This window comes from Oreochromis niloticus, linkage group LG23 (genome assembly GCF_001858045.2).
Source record: "Oreochromis niloticus isolate F11D_XX linkage group LG23, O_niloticus_UMD_NMBU, whole genome shotgun sequence".
NCBI classification, from domain to species: Eukaryota; Metazoa; Chordata; class Actinopteri; order Cichliformes; family Cichlidae; genus Oreochromis; species Oreochromis niloticus.
The window spans coordinates 42,093,929-42,110,976 of NC_031986.2; the positions used below are offsets into that span (position 1 = coordinate 42,093,929).

The 17,048-nt window shown below is 41.4% G+C and overlaps 1 protein-coding gene across 6 annotated transcripts in view; it reads left to right on the forward strand.

Annotated features, from left to right (window-relative positions):
- Positions 1-17,048, forward strand: part of LOC100710383 (guanine nucleotide-binding protein subunit alpha-11) — a 63,925-nt gene that overhangs the window by 35,888 nt on the left and 10,989 nt on the right. For 5 of the 6 annotated variants that reach the window (XM_013267244.3, XM_019351533.2, XM_013267246.3 and 2 more), the window contains 3 exons: positions 10,593-10,777; positions 12,054-12,208; positions 14,135-14,263. In XM_013267244.3, coding sequence (XP_013122698.1) covers positions 10,593-10,777; positions 12,054-12,208; positions 14,135-14,263 — 469 coding nt within the window. Of the gene's footprint in view, positions 1-10,592; positions 10,778-12,053; positions 12,209-13,497; positions 13,627-14,134; positions 14,264-17,048 lie in introns of all 6 variants that reach the window. The other variant, XM_019351534.2, reaches the window with a different exon arrangement.

Consider the following 17,048-nt stretch of genomic DNA (forward strand, 5'->3'; position numbering starts at 1 on the left):
GCAGACGCTGTGCACACAGGTTCATGAGCAGAAGTCCCATTGTACCACGGCAGACCTGACAATGTTTGCATGAACACGCTTTGAAGCATTACGTTATGGACCAATTTTCACACATGGTTGGTTTACCCACACAGCCGGCTGTGCATTCACTTTTTGTTTTTTGTTATTTTTACACAGTGTTCTGAATGATGAACAATGGTCTACAGCCAATCTTGTGTATTATTATACAAACTTTGGTTGTAAGATTCAGATAACTATTTAATAAAAGCTCAATATTTTATACAGGGAGTGCAGAATTATTAGGCAAATGAGTATTTTGTCTACATCATCCTCTTCATGCATGTTGTCTTACTCCAAGCTGTATAGGCTCGAAAGCCTACTACCAATTAAGCATATTAGGTGATGTGCATCTCTGTAATGAGAAGGGGTGTGGTCTAATGACATCAACACCCTATATCAGGTGTGCATAATTATTAGGCAACTTCCTTTCCTTTGGCAAAATGGGTCAAAAGAAGGACTTGACAGGCTCAGAAAAGTCAAAAATAGTGAGATATCTTGCAGAGGGATGCAGCAGTCTTAAAATTGCAAAGCTTCTGAAGCGTGATCATCGAACAATCAAGCGTTTCATTCAAAATAGTCAACAGGGTCGCAAGAAGCGTGTGGAAAAACCAAGGCGCAAAATAACTGCCCATGAACTGAGAAAAGTCAAGCGTGCAGCTGCCAAGATGCCACTTGCCACCAGTTTGGCCATATTTCAGAGCTGCAACATCACTGGAGTGCCCAAAAGCACAAGGTGTGCAATACTCAGAGACACGGCCAAGGTAAGAAAGGCTGAAAGACGACCACCACTGAACAAGACACACAAGCTGAAACGTCAAGACTGGGCCAAGAAATATCTCAAGACTGATTTTTCTAAGGTTTTATGGACTGATGAAATGAGAGTGAGTCTTGATGGGCCAGATGGATGGGCCCGTGGCTGGATTGGTAAAGGGCAGAGAGCTCCAGTCCGACTCAGACGCCAGCAAGGTGGAGGTGGAGTACTGGTTTGGGCTGGTATCATCAAAGATGAGCTTGTGGGGCCTTTTCGGGTTGAGGATGGAGTCAAGCTCAACTCCCAGTCCTACTGCCAGTTTCTGGAAGACACCTTCTTCAAGCAGTGGTACAGGAAGAAGTCTGCATCCTTCAAGAAAACATGATTTTCATGCAGGACAATGCTCCATCACACGCGTCCAAGTACTCCACAGCGTGGCTGACAAGAAAGGGTATAAAAGAAGGAAAAACTAATGACATGGCCTCCTTGTTCACCTGATCTGAACCCCATTGAGAACCTGTGGTCCATCATCAAATGTGAGATTTACAAGGAGGGAAAACAGTACACCTCTCTGAACAGTGTCTGGGAGGCTGTGGTTGCTGCTGCATGCAATGTTGATGGTGAACAGATCAAAACACTGACAGAATCCATGGATGGCAGGCTTTTGAGCGTCCTTGCAAAGAAAGGTGGCTATATTGGTCGCTGATTTGTTTTTGTTTTGTTTTTGAATGTCAGAAATGTATATTTGTGAATGTGGAGATGTTATATTGGTTTCACTGGTAAAAATAAATAATTGAAATGGGTATATATTTGTTTTTTGTTAAGTTGCCTAATAATTATGCACAGTAATAGTCACCTGCACACACAGATATCCCCCTAAAATAGCTAAAACTAAACACAAACTAAAAACTACTTCCGAAAACATTCAGCTTTGATATTAATGTGTTTTTTGGGTTCATTGAGAACATGGTTGTTGTTCAATAATAAAATTATTCCTCAAAAATACAACTTGCCTAATAATTCTGCACTCCCTGTATGAGAGTAAGAAAGAAAAGTATATCTTTGTGTCCACCTTTCTCTGTTAATGCCCTACTGGCCCCTGGCAAAAGCTTTGCTAGATCCGCCCCTGCACAGTTACCAGCTGTCAGCTAAATAAAAAAAAGGAGCTTGGTGTTTATTTCTCTCAGAAACAGTTCATAACTTCCCTTCAACTCATTCATGTCACCTAAAAAAAGGTAACCTGTTTCTCCATCACCAGTTCAGCTCTGATGATTCAGTAAGGTCATCTCCTGGTTTCGACCAGCCGCTTCTACAGCTGTGGCTCCAGCAAACATCAGCTGATACTAGAAATTAAAATCAAATGAATTCTAACAACAGCTGATCAAGCTTAAACGTGCTGCTGTTGTTTAGCGCGATAAACAAACAAGAGAGAAAAGCCGATCATTGATCAGTTTCATGACTGAAGTTTGAACAGGCGAGAGAATGACAGGGGAGGCTGTCATAAAGTTCAACATCAGTAACTTAGCGCGCACACAGCTGTATAGAAACTCCATCGTGCTAGCTACCACGCAGTACGAGTTATTATAACTGATTGTAAAAAGTCAGCACAACGAAAATAAACTACACCTAAACTCGGTTTATATCTGACCCAAATAGAGTGCAGGTCATAACTTCTTACCTGAAATTCAGTTCACCTCACGCTCCGACCGGCAGCCGCCTGCTTCTCCTGCCTTCGGTTTCCCTGATCCACGATCTACCACCGGTCGATCGGCGGTCGCCTCGCCGCCTCGTTCCCCGCATGTTCTTTCTGACACACACCGGTGGATAGCTGCCCTCGGTTGTAGCTCCGCGTCAGCGACTACCAAACAACTCAGTTATTTTTTCCACATCGACCAGCATCTGGACAATCCACCGCCTTTCACTGTTTGTACCGTTACTAAAAAAAAACCCTCATCGGCTCATAAAAACGAAAAATAAGTCCAGCTATGACCCTGAGTCAAAAAGACAGCCAGCTCGGGTTAGCTAGCTACCTGTCTAGCTCTTTGCAGGCACCGAAAACATCAGAGCTAATATGGGATGTCTTGGTAACACGAGCAGATATTTGAAGTTTACATCTGGCCAATCCACCACCTTTCACTGTTTATACCGTTACTAAAATGAATAAATAAATAAATCATCGGTCCATATAAACGAAAAATAAGTCCAGCTAAAACACATACTGTCGGCGAGCGACCGGGTGCTGACACGAGTTTCACCCGCCTCAATATAAGCCAAGCCTGGGTGATTTTCACGAAGGGTCGCTAGCGGTGCTAGCTAACTATGCTAGCGGCGCTAGCTAGCTAGCCGGCTATCAGCAACACATAAGAGAACTGCTGCTAAATAAACTACACCTAAACTCGGTTTATATCTGACCCAAATAGAGTGCAGGTCATAACTTCTTACCTGAAATTCAGTTCACCTCACGCTCCTGCCTTCGCTTTCCCTGATCCATGATTGACCACCGCGTTAGCAATCGCTGCCGGCTCATATGTCTCGTGGCGGCATGTCCTTTCTGTCAACACCGGTGGTAGCTGCCCTCTGTTGTAGCTCCACCACCAAACAACTCAGTTATTTTTTCCACATCCAGCTGTAACTCCGATTCTATGCGAGCATTTGCGAGAGACCAGGGAGGTGAAACGACAGAGAGAGTCCCCTCGCTATCCATTTGCAGCCAAGTGCGGCAGCTAGCTAGGTAGCCAGCTAGGTAGCCGGCTAGCTGTCAGGCAGGACCGACTAGTCAGAGCACTGTCGCTAATATGGGATGTCTTGATAAAACAAGCAGATATTTGAAGTTTACACACCTACATTCTCGCCTGAAAATATCTTAAAAGCTTATTTTGTGACCTAGAAACACGAATAAAAGACATATAAAACGAAGTGGTGGCCGCCATTGTTCACTCTGTAGAGGCGTGCTATGAATTGTGGGATATTGAGTTTTCCACCAAGCATTACCGTAACTTTTGATGATTTGCGCACTTAAAATTCCAAGGCTCCGGAAAGCAGCGACGCTGTGCGCACCGTTGAAATTGTCATCATTACGGTAATCCAATAAGGTACACAGGCTGTACCACTCCCGCATACACTAGAGAGAGCCAAACACCACAATGAAGTCTGTTTATTTGGCGCCAAAAGATGAATTGGCCTAAATTTGCACTAAAATTAATATTTAAAAAACTATAAAAGTTATAAACACCAAAAGTCATAACATAATAGTCCAGCTCCAGCCGCACAAAATGATCTAACATATGTAACCCTAATGTCAAAACTGTTTGGCAGAGGAGCGCGGGAAAATTTTCACTAAAATATTAATATTTAAAAAACTATAAAATTCATAAACACCAAAAGTCATAGCACACCATTCCAGATCCGGCCGCACAAAATGAGGTAACATATATGAAGCTTGTCTCAAAACTGCGAGGCGAGATTCGCTGCAAAATTTCAGGCGGAAACTGGAGAATAATAATAATAATAACTAGAAAGCGAAAATTTCAGAAGAAATTTTATGTGTGCCTATGCCGCTGCTAATCACTGTAGTTTGCCATTCATACGGCTACAGAGAGCAAAACTCAGAAGAGCAGCCATTCTCCACCATGAACTATGGTAAAAACAAACACCGCTCACGCTTCACAGATGACAGCTTACAGTTTTGTGTAAAGATGAAGTTACTTTGTACAGCGCCGATTTGCAGACGCTGTGCACACAGGTTCATGAGCAGAAGTCCCATTGTACCACGGCAGACCCAACAATGTTTGCATGAACACACTTTGAAGCATTACATTATAGACCACTTTTCACACATGCATTCACTTTTTGTTTTTTGTTATTTTTACACAGTGTTCTGAATTATGAACAATGGTCTACAGCCAATCCTGTGTATTATTATACAAACTTTGGTTGTGAGATTCAGATAACTATTTAATAAAAGCTAAATATTTTATATGAGAGTAAGAAAGAAAAGTATATCTTTGTGTCCACCTTTCTCTGTTAATGCCCTAGCCCCCCCCCCCCTAAAAGCTTTGCTAGATCCGCCCCTGCACAGTTACCAGCTGTCAGCTACACAAAAAGGAGCTTGGTCTTTGTCTCTCAGAAACAACTCATAACTTCCCTTCAACTCATTCATGTCACCTAAAGTGTAAACCTGTTTCTCCATCACCAGTTCAGCTCTGATGATTCAGTAAGGACATCTCCTGATTTCATCTTCATGCTCCAGCAAACATCAGCTGATACTAGAAATTAAAATCAAAAGAATTCTAACAACAGCTGATCAAGCTTAAACGTGCTGCTGTTGTTTAGCGCGATAAATAAGAGCGAACAGCCGATCATTGATCAGTTTCATGATTGACGTTTCAACACGCGAGAGAATGACAGGGGAGGCTTCGTAACGACAGAATAAATCATAATGTTTTCTCTGAATGTGGGACGATTCCGTTTGTACGGCACGGCAACTCTATGAACTAACCCTAATGAATAAAATAAAGTCCAACGTCAGTAACTTAGTACGCACACAGCTGTATATAAACTCCCGTGGCATTACGATTGTAAAAGGTCAACGAAAATAAATTACACCTAAACTCGGTTTATATCTGACCCAAATAGAGAGCGACCGGGTGCTGACACGAGTTTCACCTGCCTCAATATAAGCCAAGCCTGGGTGCTTTTTCACGAAGGGTTGCTAGCGGCGCGAGCTAACTATGCTAGCGGCGCTAGCTAGCTAGCCGGCTATCAGCAACACATAAGAGAACTGCTGCTAAATAAACTACACCTAAACTCGGTTTATATCTGACCCAAATAGAGAGCGACCGGGTGCTGACACGAGTTTCACCCGCCTCAATATAAGCCAAGCCTGGGTGCTTTTTCACGAAGGGTTGCTAGCGGCGCGAGCTAACTATGCTAGCGGCGCTAGCTAGCTAGCCGGCTATCAGCAACACATAAGAGAACTGCTGCTAAATAAACTACACCTAAACTCGGTTTATATCTGACCCAAATAGAGTGCAGTTCATAACTTCTTACCTGAAATTCAGTTCACCTCACGCTCCTGCCTTCGCTTTCCCTGATCCATGATTGACCACCGCGTTAGCAATCGCCTGCCCGGCCTCATATGTCTCGTTGGCGGCATGTCCTTTCTGTCACACACCGGTGGGTAGCTGCCCTCTGTTGTAGCTCCACCACCAAACAACTCAGTTATTTTTTCCACATCCAGCTGTAACTGCGATTCTATGCGAGCATTTGCGAGAGACCAGGGAGGTGAAACGACAGAGAGAGTCCCCTCGCTATCCATTTGCAGCCAAGCGCGGCAGCTAGCTAGGTAGCCAGCTAGGTAGCCGGCTAGCTGTCAGGCAGGACCGACGTAGTCAGAGCACTGTCGCTAAATATGGGATGTCTTGATAAAACAAGCAGATATTTGAAGTTTACACACCTACATTCTCGCCTGAAAATATCTTAAAAGCTTATTTTGTGACCTAGAAACACGAATAAAAGACATATAAAACGAAGTGGTGGCCGCCATTGTTCACTCTGTAGAGGCGTGCTATGAATTGTGGGATATTGAGTTTTCCACCAAGCATTACCGTAACTTTTGAATGATTTGCGCAACCTTAAAAATTCCAAGGGCTCCTGAAAGCAGCGACGCTGTGCGCACCGTTGAAATTGTCATCATTACGGTAATCCAAATAAGGGTACACAGGCTGTACCACTCCCGGCATACCACTAGAGAGAGCCAAGACACCACAAATGAAGTCTGTTTATTTGGCGCCAAAAGATGAATTGGCCTAAATTTGTACTAAAATATTAATATTTAAAAAACTATAAAAGTTATAAACACCAAAAGTCATAACATAATAGTCCAGCTCCAGCCGCACAAAATGATCTAACATATGTAACCCTAATGTCAAAACTGTTTGGCAGAGGAGCGCGGGAAAATTTTCACTAAAATATTAATATTTAAAAAACTATAAAATTCATAAACACCAAAAGTCATAGCACACCATTCCAGATCCGGCCGCACAAAATGAGGTAACATATATGAAGCTTGTCTCAAAACTGCGAGGCGAGATTCGCTGCAAAATTTCAGGCGGAAACTGGAGAATAATAATAATAATAATAATAATAATAATAATAATAAATCCGACGAATAGTAATATGTGTGCCTCTTGTCATAGGCACACATAATAATAAGAATAATAAATCCGAGGAATAGTAATATGTGTGCCTCTTGGCATAGGCACACATAATTAAAATATTACAGCTCTACTCTGCCATTTCTATAGTATAGACTTTCAATAATTCGATCCCCACAAATTAAAAAAAAATATATCATTAGTACATATTAAACCTTTCATATGTAAACAAAGGAGACCATAAACAAACTTGACATTCAGCAAGCTGTGGGCTGCTTATGGTCAAAGGGGGGGAGAAATGGATGAACAAAAAAGAAGTTAAAAACACAAGAAGTGGAGTAGTGTCTCAATGTAGTGAGGCTCGTCTGAATCCAATGTGACTTGACCTCAAATCTGACGTGGTAGTTAAGTGTTACACTGTCTCTATACACTCTGTAGCTGGGAAAGTGCCGTCTGAGAAAAATGTATATGGACAGAACTGGTAACGAGGGTGAGCTACGTTAATCCGCTACTTAAATCCGACATTTCGACTGTGCTTACTGGCAGAATTCCTCTGACCCTTCTTTTCTACACTGTCCTCATCTTTTGAGCCTTGGGCTGTGTCCATTGGGGTGTCATGTTCAGTAAAGCTGCTCAACATTTTCGTCATTTTGTCACTGATCTCAGTCGCACCCGTAACATGCTGGTGTGTATGGTGGCATTAGCCCAGACATTAGCACGTGACCTGCTAGCTCTTCCTCATATACTCTGTGTGAGAACCTAACCCAACGTGGCTCCAGCTATAATCCAACCACACGATTTGTTTGGCACAACGCTATTATTGTCATTTGGTTTTCATGTCAAAATATGGATGGTATGAGTTCTATTGACCTTATACTCACTGTCTCATTTCTAATGAGGAAAAGTTATTTTGCACCAATTATCTCTTTCATTTCGTTGCCAAGCCCTAGCTGTAAGATTAGAAAAAAATGTTTTAAAGTTGCATGTTTGACTGGGCTCTCTGAATACAAACTGAAGCCTATCAGCTGCTGTTTTCAGCCGTGTATTTAGAGGTCCAGTGTAGGAGTTGCCATGGGAACTAGCATTACCCCTCAGGAGTAGCTCCAGCGAGTGTACAGTTGCTTGTCCGTGAGAAATGCTTCGGCTGGGTTTTCCAGTTAAGCGGGAGAACAGTAGGAACTGTTGAATTAAGCTGATCATGCCTGCAAGACATGCCTCTGTCCTCTGGCTGTTTGGGAAAAGCAAATACGCTGGAATACACACACACCAAATTCATAGGATAGCTGCACCTTTTCTCAGCCTTTGTTTTTAAACTTACCGTGTTGCTGAAGCCAAGGAGGTAAGAAAAATGTGTACAGTACTGTCCCTCACAACCCACCAACACACTTCCCTTCTGTTCAACTCTTCAGTCAATAGGAGAGTGAACACTCCAGGGCTGTGTCTTAACAATTGCTATTTATGTCCCTCTCTCAAAGACTTACTCTGTCTGAAGGGGAAACTCCAATGTTGCCTGACCTGTTTTCCGCAGTGAAAGATCCTGTCTGGTTAGAGGGCAGGCAGCGCTCAGGGCACTCCTTGACTGTACTGTGCTCCTCATTCAGCGAGAGCAAAACTTGTCTCTCGGCATCCTTGGAAGGCATTTCAGCTACTATGTCTTGGGAATACGAGCTGTGCTTTCCATTATCGAATCAGCCACTACAGTTATGATTCAACATTGTAGCTGTAAATATATCAATGTGGGCCTTTACTCACAGCCACCCTTCAGCCACTTGTGCTGAATGGTAGTGTAATTGTTTTTAAGTTCTACTTTGATCCATATTAAAATATTTTAACAGCTATCAAACTTTCTATTTGATCATGTCATTTATGGCTTTAAGTTGGATGTTTTATTAAACTAACAATATTCCGGTACTGTGAAAATAAAGGTCACCTTACAGCCTGCTCTCTTGAGTTGTAGCTTTCCTTTGCAGAAATCTGAATTAACTCTAATGACGTAAGCTCAGAAAGATACAATTTATCTTATAGCTGAAGCCCTTTGGAATAGGAGGATAAAGATGGACCATGCAATGTCGCATTTTGTGCACATCGTAACTGTAACAGCATCTTGTTAAGCAGGCTTGTGGACAAACCTCTAATATTAAAATTCTATAAGCTAAAGACTTGTTTAACACACGCTATCAGTTGCAGCTTGAGATAAGTAGAGCAAAAATGAGACTGAAAGGTAGAGACCTGATAGAGTGTGTAGCTGAAACTGCAGTGACTCAGACTTGAGTGCTGGGAGAAGTGAGATGGAGAGATGAGCGGCGGAGATCTCGATCAGGGTTGTAGAGGAAGAAAATAGATGGTGGAATGGGGGTGGAAGAGACGATTGCTGCATGGTAATACTGGAGGGTTAGTTTCGGTTAGGCTGCTAACTGCCTTGTCTTTTTAAATCTTACTCTTTGGGTTATGTCCGCAGCATACAAACCCTGATGCTTTCAGTCTGACTCCAAGCCCAGAGTGGTAGTTTGCTCACAGAATATGTCCATATAAAGATACAGAACCTGCTGTGGACAGTCTTGTGGGGAAGTTAAAGAGTGTGTGTGAGTGAGAGAGGGGGATCTGTGGGGTTATGTGTAGTTCCTTCTCTGCATGTGCAAGCAGGTTTTCTTGTCTGTGACTTTGTCTTTTTGTGTGTTTATGCACGTGTGCATATGCATGATGAGTGTGATACAAAATTGGAGAAGTGAACTCGGTGTACCCAGCTCTTTGTTGAGCTGAGGTGAGCCATGCAGCCCTCGTGTGGTCAGTCGGGCCTTTTCGGTAACCACTGCCAAAACAACCATTGCACTGCATTGTTACATTGCACAATTCTGGACTGGAGGTAACAAGACAATAGCTTGACCATAATTAACCCCAGAAACATCTATGTAGTTTAAGCTTTGTTTTTTAGAGCTGGAGAGTTATTTACAGTGAGTTATATAATGCTCAAATATCTCACCAGAAATGCATACATCCTGAACTGGTGAAGCAGAGAAGGGCTTGACATTGAGGTCTGGATTATTGCCTGTGGACACGATGGTGCACATTTCTTCTTGACCTCATGCATCAACACTAAGATGTAGGTGGACACACGAGGCCAGCCTGTTGCAGAGACAGACCAATTCATTGCCACAGAAATGAGTTATATTAAAAAAGGCTACTTTTAAACTAGTTTCTGGAATGCTTGGTTGACCTGTTGAAAACTGATTTGTACCCACAACTCTTTTATTTTACTTCTTGCTTAGTTTGCTCTCAGCAAAAATACATTTTCAGGCTACATTACTATAAAATGCCAAGTGCAGAAGTGTTACATGGATGGGTTACAAATGATCATGTGTTATGGATGATATTTGTATTTATTTGAATGGTTGCTTCCTCTAGATTTCAATTTGTGTAACTTGACGACTGTCTCATTTGAATCTTTCTTTCGTTCGTTTCTTTTTTTCTTCTTCTTTTTTTTAAATGTTTGCAAGAAAATAATAATGTTGCTGTAACTTTTGTTCCTAGGGCACACACAGCATACTGAAAGATACCTTTTACACCAGTTTCTCCATTCATAATGGTTGCTTTCAGCAGTTTGCTTACTGCTCCCATCCATTTTCCAGGTACTGGAGAAAGTGGAAAGAGCACTTTCATCAAGCAGATGAGAATAATCCATGGCTCAGGCTATACAGATGAAGACAAGAAGGGCTTCACCAAACTGGTCTACCAGAACATCTTCACCTCGATGCAGGCCATGATCCGTGCAACTGAGAACCTTAAGATCCCCTTCAAGTATGACCAGAACAAGGTGTGTATCATTAGGAGGCAGAAATGTATTGTTATAGCATTTGGATGGCCGCATCGGTGCATCAAGTACTTGTACTGGCTAATTTGCTGGGAACATGTGTGGAAAGATAGACAGCAAGCAGATCTTGGTATACATCAAATATTGTGTATAAAAGTTAATGTACCCATTAGTTTGTGAACACCTTTTGACGTTAAAACCTCTATGTTAGCTTTATGGCTTTCTTTATTTATGTATATTTTTTGAAATGGCATTTTATAGTATGTCATACCATGTCATCAATAATGTTAGCTAGCTTCATTAGCAAGCGGCATCCATAAACTGTGTGGCTGCATCACACAGATACCTGCTAAGAAGTAATGACTAAGAAAATACTAGGTTTTCACTCAGGAAAACTGCAGCAGAGACTTCTTGGGTGGGGTTTTACCACGCAGCAAGCCATATTATTTGGAAATGGACTGGTATTTTATATAGCACTTTTGTAGTCTTACTGACCACTCAAAGGGCTTTTACACTGCAAGCCACATTTAGTCATACATTCCACCTCATATCCATGGCCAATTTAGAATAAACACTAAACCCAACATGTCTTTGGACTGTGGGAAGAAGCCAGGGCATGCAGAGGAAAGCCATGATGCAAGAACAGGCAAATGCCACACAGAAGGCCAGCGAGACCCTTTAAATTGGGAACCTTTTTGCTGTAAAGCAACATTGCTAACAATCCAAGAGCTAATTCCAACCTGCATTTATTTGGCAAATAATGGCGTTGAAATTGCTCCAGAACACACAAACGCCATGAAGTGGAGAGGCCCAGTTAAGTGTCTCAGATCAGCCCAGTGGACAGATCAGCTACAGCTATCTGTGTCTGCTTAATAGGCCGTGCTGTAAGCCTTTATAAAAACCTAGATGGGTTTAAAAAATTCAACCCCTGTATAGTGATGAGAGGAGAAATGGGCTGAAACCAAAACACTTTTTGTACCAGACTCTAAACATGCTAATATCATTCTTAGAGTTGAGCATTTTACCATGGAAGCCTATAGGGATGGACCTACTTATGGTGTCGGTCTTAAGGGGCCATTTAAAGAACTTCAGGTTTTAGTGTTGTGTTGGCTTAAGAGTTTTCCAGAGGTGGAAAATAAATCCACAATATTCTCCTGTCTGTTAATTCCACATGTGATTAGATACTTTAAATCATGAACTTTAATATGAAATAATTTTTAGAAATGCTGTGAAGCATTGCTTAAATGTCTTTTTGTATGTTTTTATTTTGTTCTTCCAGAACAATGCCCTGCAGGTGCGTGAGGTGGACGTAGAGAAGGTTGCATCGTTCGATCAGCCGTACATTAGCGCGATAAAGATGCTGTGGGCTGACCCTGGCATCCAGGAAGCGTATGATCGCAGGAGAGAGTACCAGCTCTCTGACTCGACCAAGTAGTACGTCTGACATTTAATAATTTACTGAATGACTGTTTGCCTTGTGTTTAAGTGGTGTAGCATGTTAGAATTTATATTTTTGTTTTCTAAAAATGACACAAAAATATTGGGGGCCAGACGGACGACATCAATTCGGTTGCAGCAAGAGAACAGAATTCAGCAGATGGCATGAGGAGATCTTGGCAGGTTTATAAATGATGGTAGTAATATATAGAGCCAATTCCAACCTGCATTAATCTATTTGAGCCAAATGTGGCTCCTTTGAACAGTTGAAGATTGGGGTCAAACTGAAGCTTTGCATGATGCATTTATAGTGTAAGTGTTTTGTTAAGAAACAAACTTGTCATCCCCTTTCAGGGTTTCCATATTTTATGTTTCAGACTCATCTTAATATGGATTATATTCATTTTTACACATGAATCAACACAAATGGGCAAGACAAAAGGTTTTTTATACTCAATAAAATAGCAATATCAGTTTACATGAATACTTGGAGCATTTGCTATGGCAGGGGTCTACCTGTGGCTACTTCATTTTATTGGATAATTGTAAAATGCAAACTCCTAATTATAAATAGCCTCAAGTTTTAAAGAACTGTGTGTAGACCTGTAAGAAATGATTGTCAGAGTACAGTTCTGGACAATGAAAATCAAGAAAATTGTAAATGTCAAAGAGCAAAGTAACCTTTGGAAACCAGTCACTTAGTTGGGCCACTCGCTCAAACTGAGGAGTCTGGGACAAAGAACTATCTTTACTAGCTTCTTTGTACATGTACAACCATCACTTTAGTGTTTTACCACGCAGGCCTTTATGGTACAATGGCCAGATCAAAGCTACTCATCTTTAGAAAGATAATGGACTGTAGGAACTGAAACCTGTGGACACAAATGGGATCATAAGGAAGCAGGTTCAGACCTGAATCCTGAAAAGGGGAAATGTAATTTTTCGAATTAAATGGCAAGGTTAAATTTACTGCATTTATATCGTGTTACATTCATTTTGGCTACATTCATGTGCACATCTATCCAGCACTTTAAATGCTTTGGTGCATGAATGTGCATAACAACGTATGCATTGGTCCCAGGTGGAGTTCAGCATGCTGGATGCTCCACTCTGCACCTCAGAAAAACAAGAACAAAAGAATTATTATTGAATCCATTTTAAAATGAGTTGAGCAACTCGAAAGGGTCTGACAATGAAAGCACTGTTGATGTGCATGTGGTCTTTTACTTGACAGTTGTGTCTCTGTGCATACATGTGCATCTGTTATGTTCCCTCCCCCTTCGCAGTTACCTTAACGATTTAGAACGAATATCAACACCAGGGTATGTACCCACTCAGCAAGATGTGCTGCGGGTCCGAGTGCCCACCACCGGCATCATTGAGTACCCATTTGACCTGGAGAATATTATATTCAGGTACTGGTGTCTAGTACTCCTGCTGGTGTTACTGGTTGGCTAGCTGCAGAAAAGTTGGTCAGCCAGTTGGAAACCGCCGATGCCGCTATCTCCATCTACACTGTGTTGCACAGCAAGGCTCAGCACATTCCTGATGGTACACTCTCAAAGACTAGCCTTGAGTTTAAGCCTTAAGCTACAAGACTTTACACAGAGACATTAGTTTTTAATTTAACTTTAGAGGATGCCGCTTATCTTTTTAGAAACCTACAAGCCTTCACTTTGAGCTTTTTGACAGTGGGAAAAAGTTAAAACTGAGAATTATGTCTTTTAGAGCTGCCATCAAGGATATAGCTCAATTTCATTTGGAGGGGCGCTAGCGTGAAATGTCCCCCATCCACTCCTAACCCTCGGAAATCTTTGGTTGCATCTGGACTGATGCACTTGCTTTTGGATGCAATATGCTTTATCTGCTGTATGCTTCACTTTCTTTCCTCCCTCTGTCTTTTGTTGTCCTTCTTGTCTCTAGCTATCTAAGTGATCTGGATCGTATTGCTGACCCGTCCTATCTACCAACCCAACAGGATGTGCTTAGGGTTCGAATCCCAACCACTGGGATCATAGAATACCCTTTCGACTTGCAAAGCATCATTTTCAGGTAGAAGACGACATACATTATCTTGACACAGATTTCAAAGGGATTGGGTATACACAATTTGGGTTAAAGTGTTTTGTCTCTATTTGTACGTTGGCCCTCAAAGTTGGATTATAACCATGATCTATCCTACGGTGCATTATCCTGATATCATTATCAATTAATAAGTCAACAGAAACTTGATCTGCTAGTATATCTACAGCTGATGATCTAAAGATTTAGTCGTTATGGTAAAGTTTATTTTGCAACATTTAATATTAAGTCAAAAACTGGACACTTTCTATCATATCATTAGCAATCCCAGTCTAATTTCACACTATGCATGGTGCATTTGGTGTGGAAATGTGTGATCAGAACCAACTGGATCACCTGCAGCTGACTGTGATCTACTTCAGGGTGCAGTTTTTGGTGCATTTCAAGGATAATCACAGATAATTTGAGCTTCATCTAAACAAATGCCGTACTCGTCAGCTTTCTCTCCACGACTCTCCGTGACCGCTTCTTGAGGGTGAAATTGAAGTTGCGGAGTCTGTGTTTTGACCAATGTTCCCTCTAAGCTGCGCGCGTGCACAATTGCGCACTGCTGGCACGGTCTCTGTGCACAGAAAATCTGCGTTGCGCACAGAAAAAAAATCTAACCTGAATTGAAATTAAAACTTTAACAATTCTGTTTTGCAGTGTTAGTCAGTGAGTGACTGGCTGCTCCTGTATGGGATGAGAATGATGCCACCTTATCCTATAGTCCAGCCAATGATGCGATTCACATTCGTATATACGCAGCCAATCAACGTGGTTGACAGGCTGTGACAGCGTCCTTATGTGCTAACACCGGAGTTTTAGCGAGCAAAGCGGCGTGGCTGATGTGCAGTGAAGCCACGTTAATGACAACGTGTACAGCCATTGGAGATGTGAGCAGGACAGACGGAACAATTGACGGAAAAAGTGTGGACTTTATACCAGTTTTTAAATTGTGTTGATAGGCCACGTAAAACCAGAGTTATGATAAAAATATATGCAATGTTTGGTTTTCTTCCTGAATACTATCGTTGTTTATATTTACTGCGGGAAGAAACGGTAAAAACGGCGTTTTCTAAGGAAAACGCTCGAAAGACTGAGCAAAAACAAAACCAAAAAAACCCCACCCTTTCCTATTGGTGGAAAAATGTACCATGTCAACCAATCAAAAAATGATATGGTAATGTGGCATTTAGTTGTTTAGGGAGGGGGAAGGTTTAGGAGTGACGGCGGTGTTTGTGATGTGAGAGATTTACAACGTTTAGCGCAAATCTTGTGTAGTTAGTGTGTAGTGTAGTCAATAGTTTTGTTGTGTGTGTCAGAACAATGAGGCGGCTGCTGAATGTTACAGGTGTTACAGCAGTGATACATCTCCTGTTGTCAGGCCTGCAGGTATCAGGCTGTTGTTCTCCTTTATCTCATAGTGGACAAATTATTTTTTGGAGTGGCACAAATAATTTGTGTGGCATCAAATTTGATGCAGAACAGCTGATTGTTCTGTAAATAGTTTGACATGTTTATTTAAAAAACGCCTTGGCTGCATTTTTAGGTAAACGGCTGCAAAAAAGTGTTTTGCATAACTCAGTAACTTTTTTGAAGAAGTAACTATATAGTTAATTGCCCAACATTGGTCATTATATCCTGTATTTTGCAGACAGAGTTACAGGACTCTCCCAGACCACAGACTCATAATACGAGTCAGTTTTATTAACAAAGAAAGTTGTGTTTTCAAAATTGGAGTTCAAGTTATTTTTACTTCCGATAGTGTTAACATACTACACAGGTCATGAACAAGACTTTTTAAAATTTTCATTGTAAGTGGGCTAAAGCAGTTAATTAAAAGTAGTCTAACATAAATGTAAATGCTGTAATTTGATTATTTTAATAAACCATGTAACTTGGATGGATTTAATGCTGGCGTGACCACAGTGCACACGTCTGATGTTGCTCACAGTGGTCCAAGGGATCACTCAGGGAGTTTGTGTGTTCGCTCAGACACATGAAAAATTAGAGGGAACATTGGTTTTGACACTCTTGAGGCGATCCACTGCTCATTGTAAATGTGAAAGTATTCAGTGCGGGATTTCCATCCGCAGTCCAAAGGAGATGTCATCGAATGGGACTGGTTCCAAATCGTTGTTTCTATCACTTGCTGTATGTGCTCCAACGTTTCATTACTTCCTTGAGAAATCCTCATGTACTGAAAAACCAGTGCTAAAGATCGTTCAGTTAACAGTCACATTCTCTAACCTCCATGACAAGTATTTTACATTTACTGCGGCTTCTTTACAGTAAAAGGCACGCAATCTCAAATCAAATATTTTTAACACAAAGCAACAACAATAAAAAGTTGTTTGTACACAGTTTAAAATTGACCATTGAATAGTGATTTCTGGATTGTATGCATACAATAACTTTGTATAGGTTATTATTGCTTTTTAGTTAGATAAGACTTCAGAGTGGAGATGGAAAGGAAATGGGAGACGGGCATGTAGCAAATTGGCTGCTAGTGGAACTGGGTACTTGGTTGTTGAGAGCATTTAAGCCTATGTAATATTTACCCTAACCAAATGAAGTATAATTTGTAATAAAAATGGCTCTGTTTTTTAAAAGGCTCAGGCTCCAAGGCTGTATTTTTACATCTTAGTCCTCCTCAGTTTCTCTGTAGTCCAGACGTGAAACCTGGAAACTAAATGTCTTAGGACCAGCCACCAATACGTACAGGCGCTTCCCTTCCTCCTCCTGTTAAAAAAGGATGAGGAGATTGATGGAC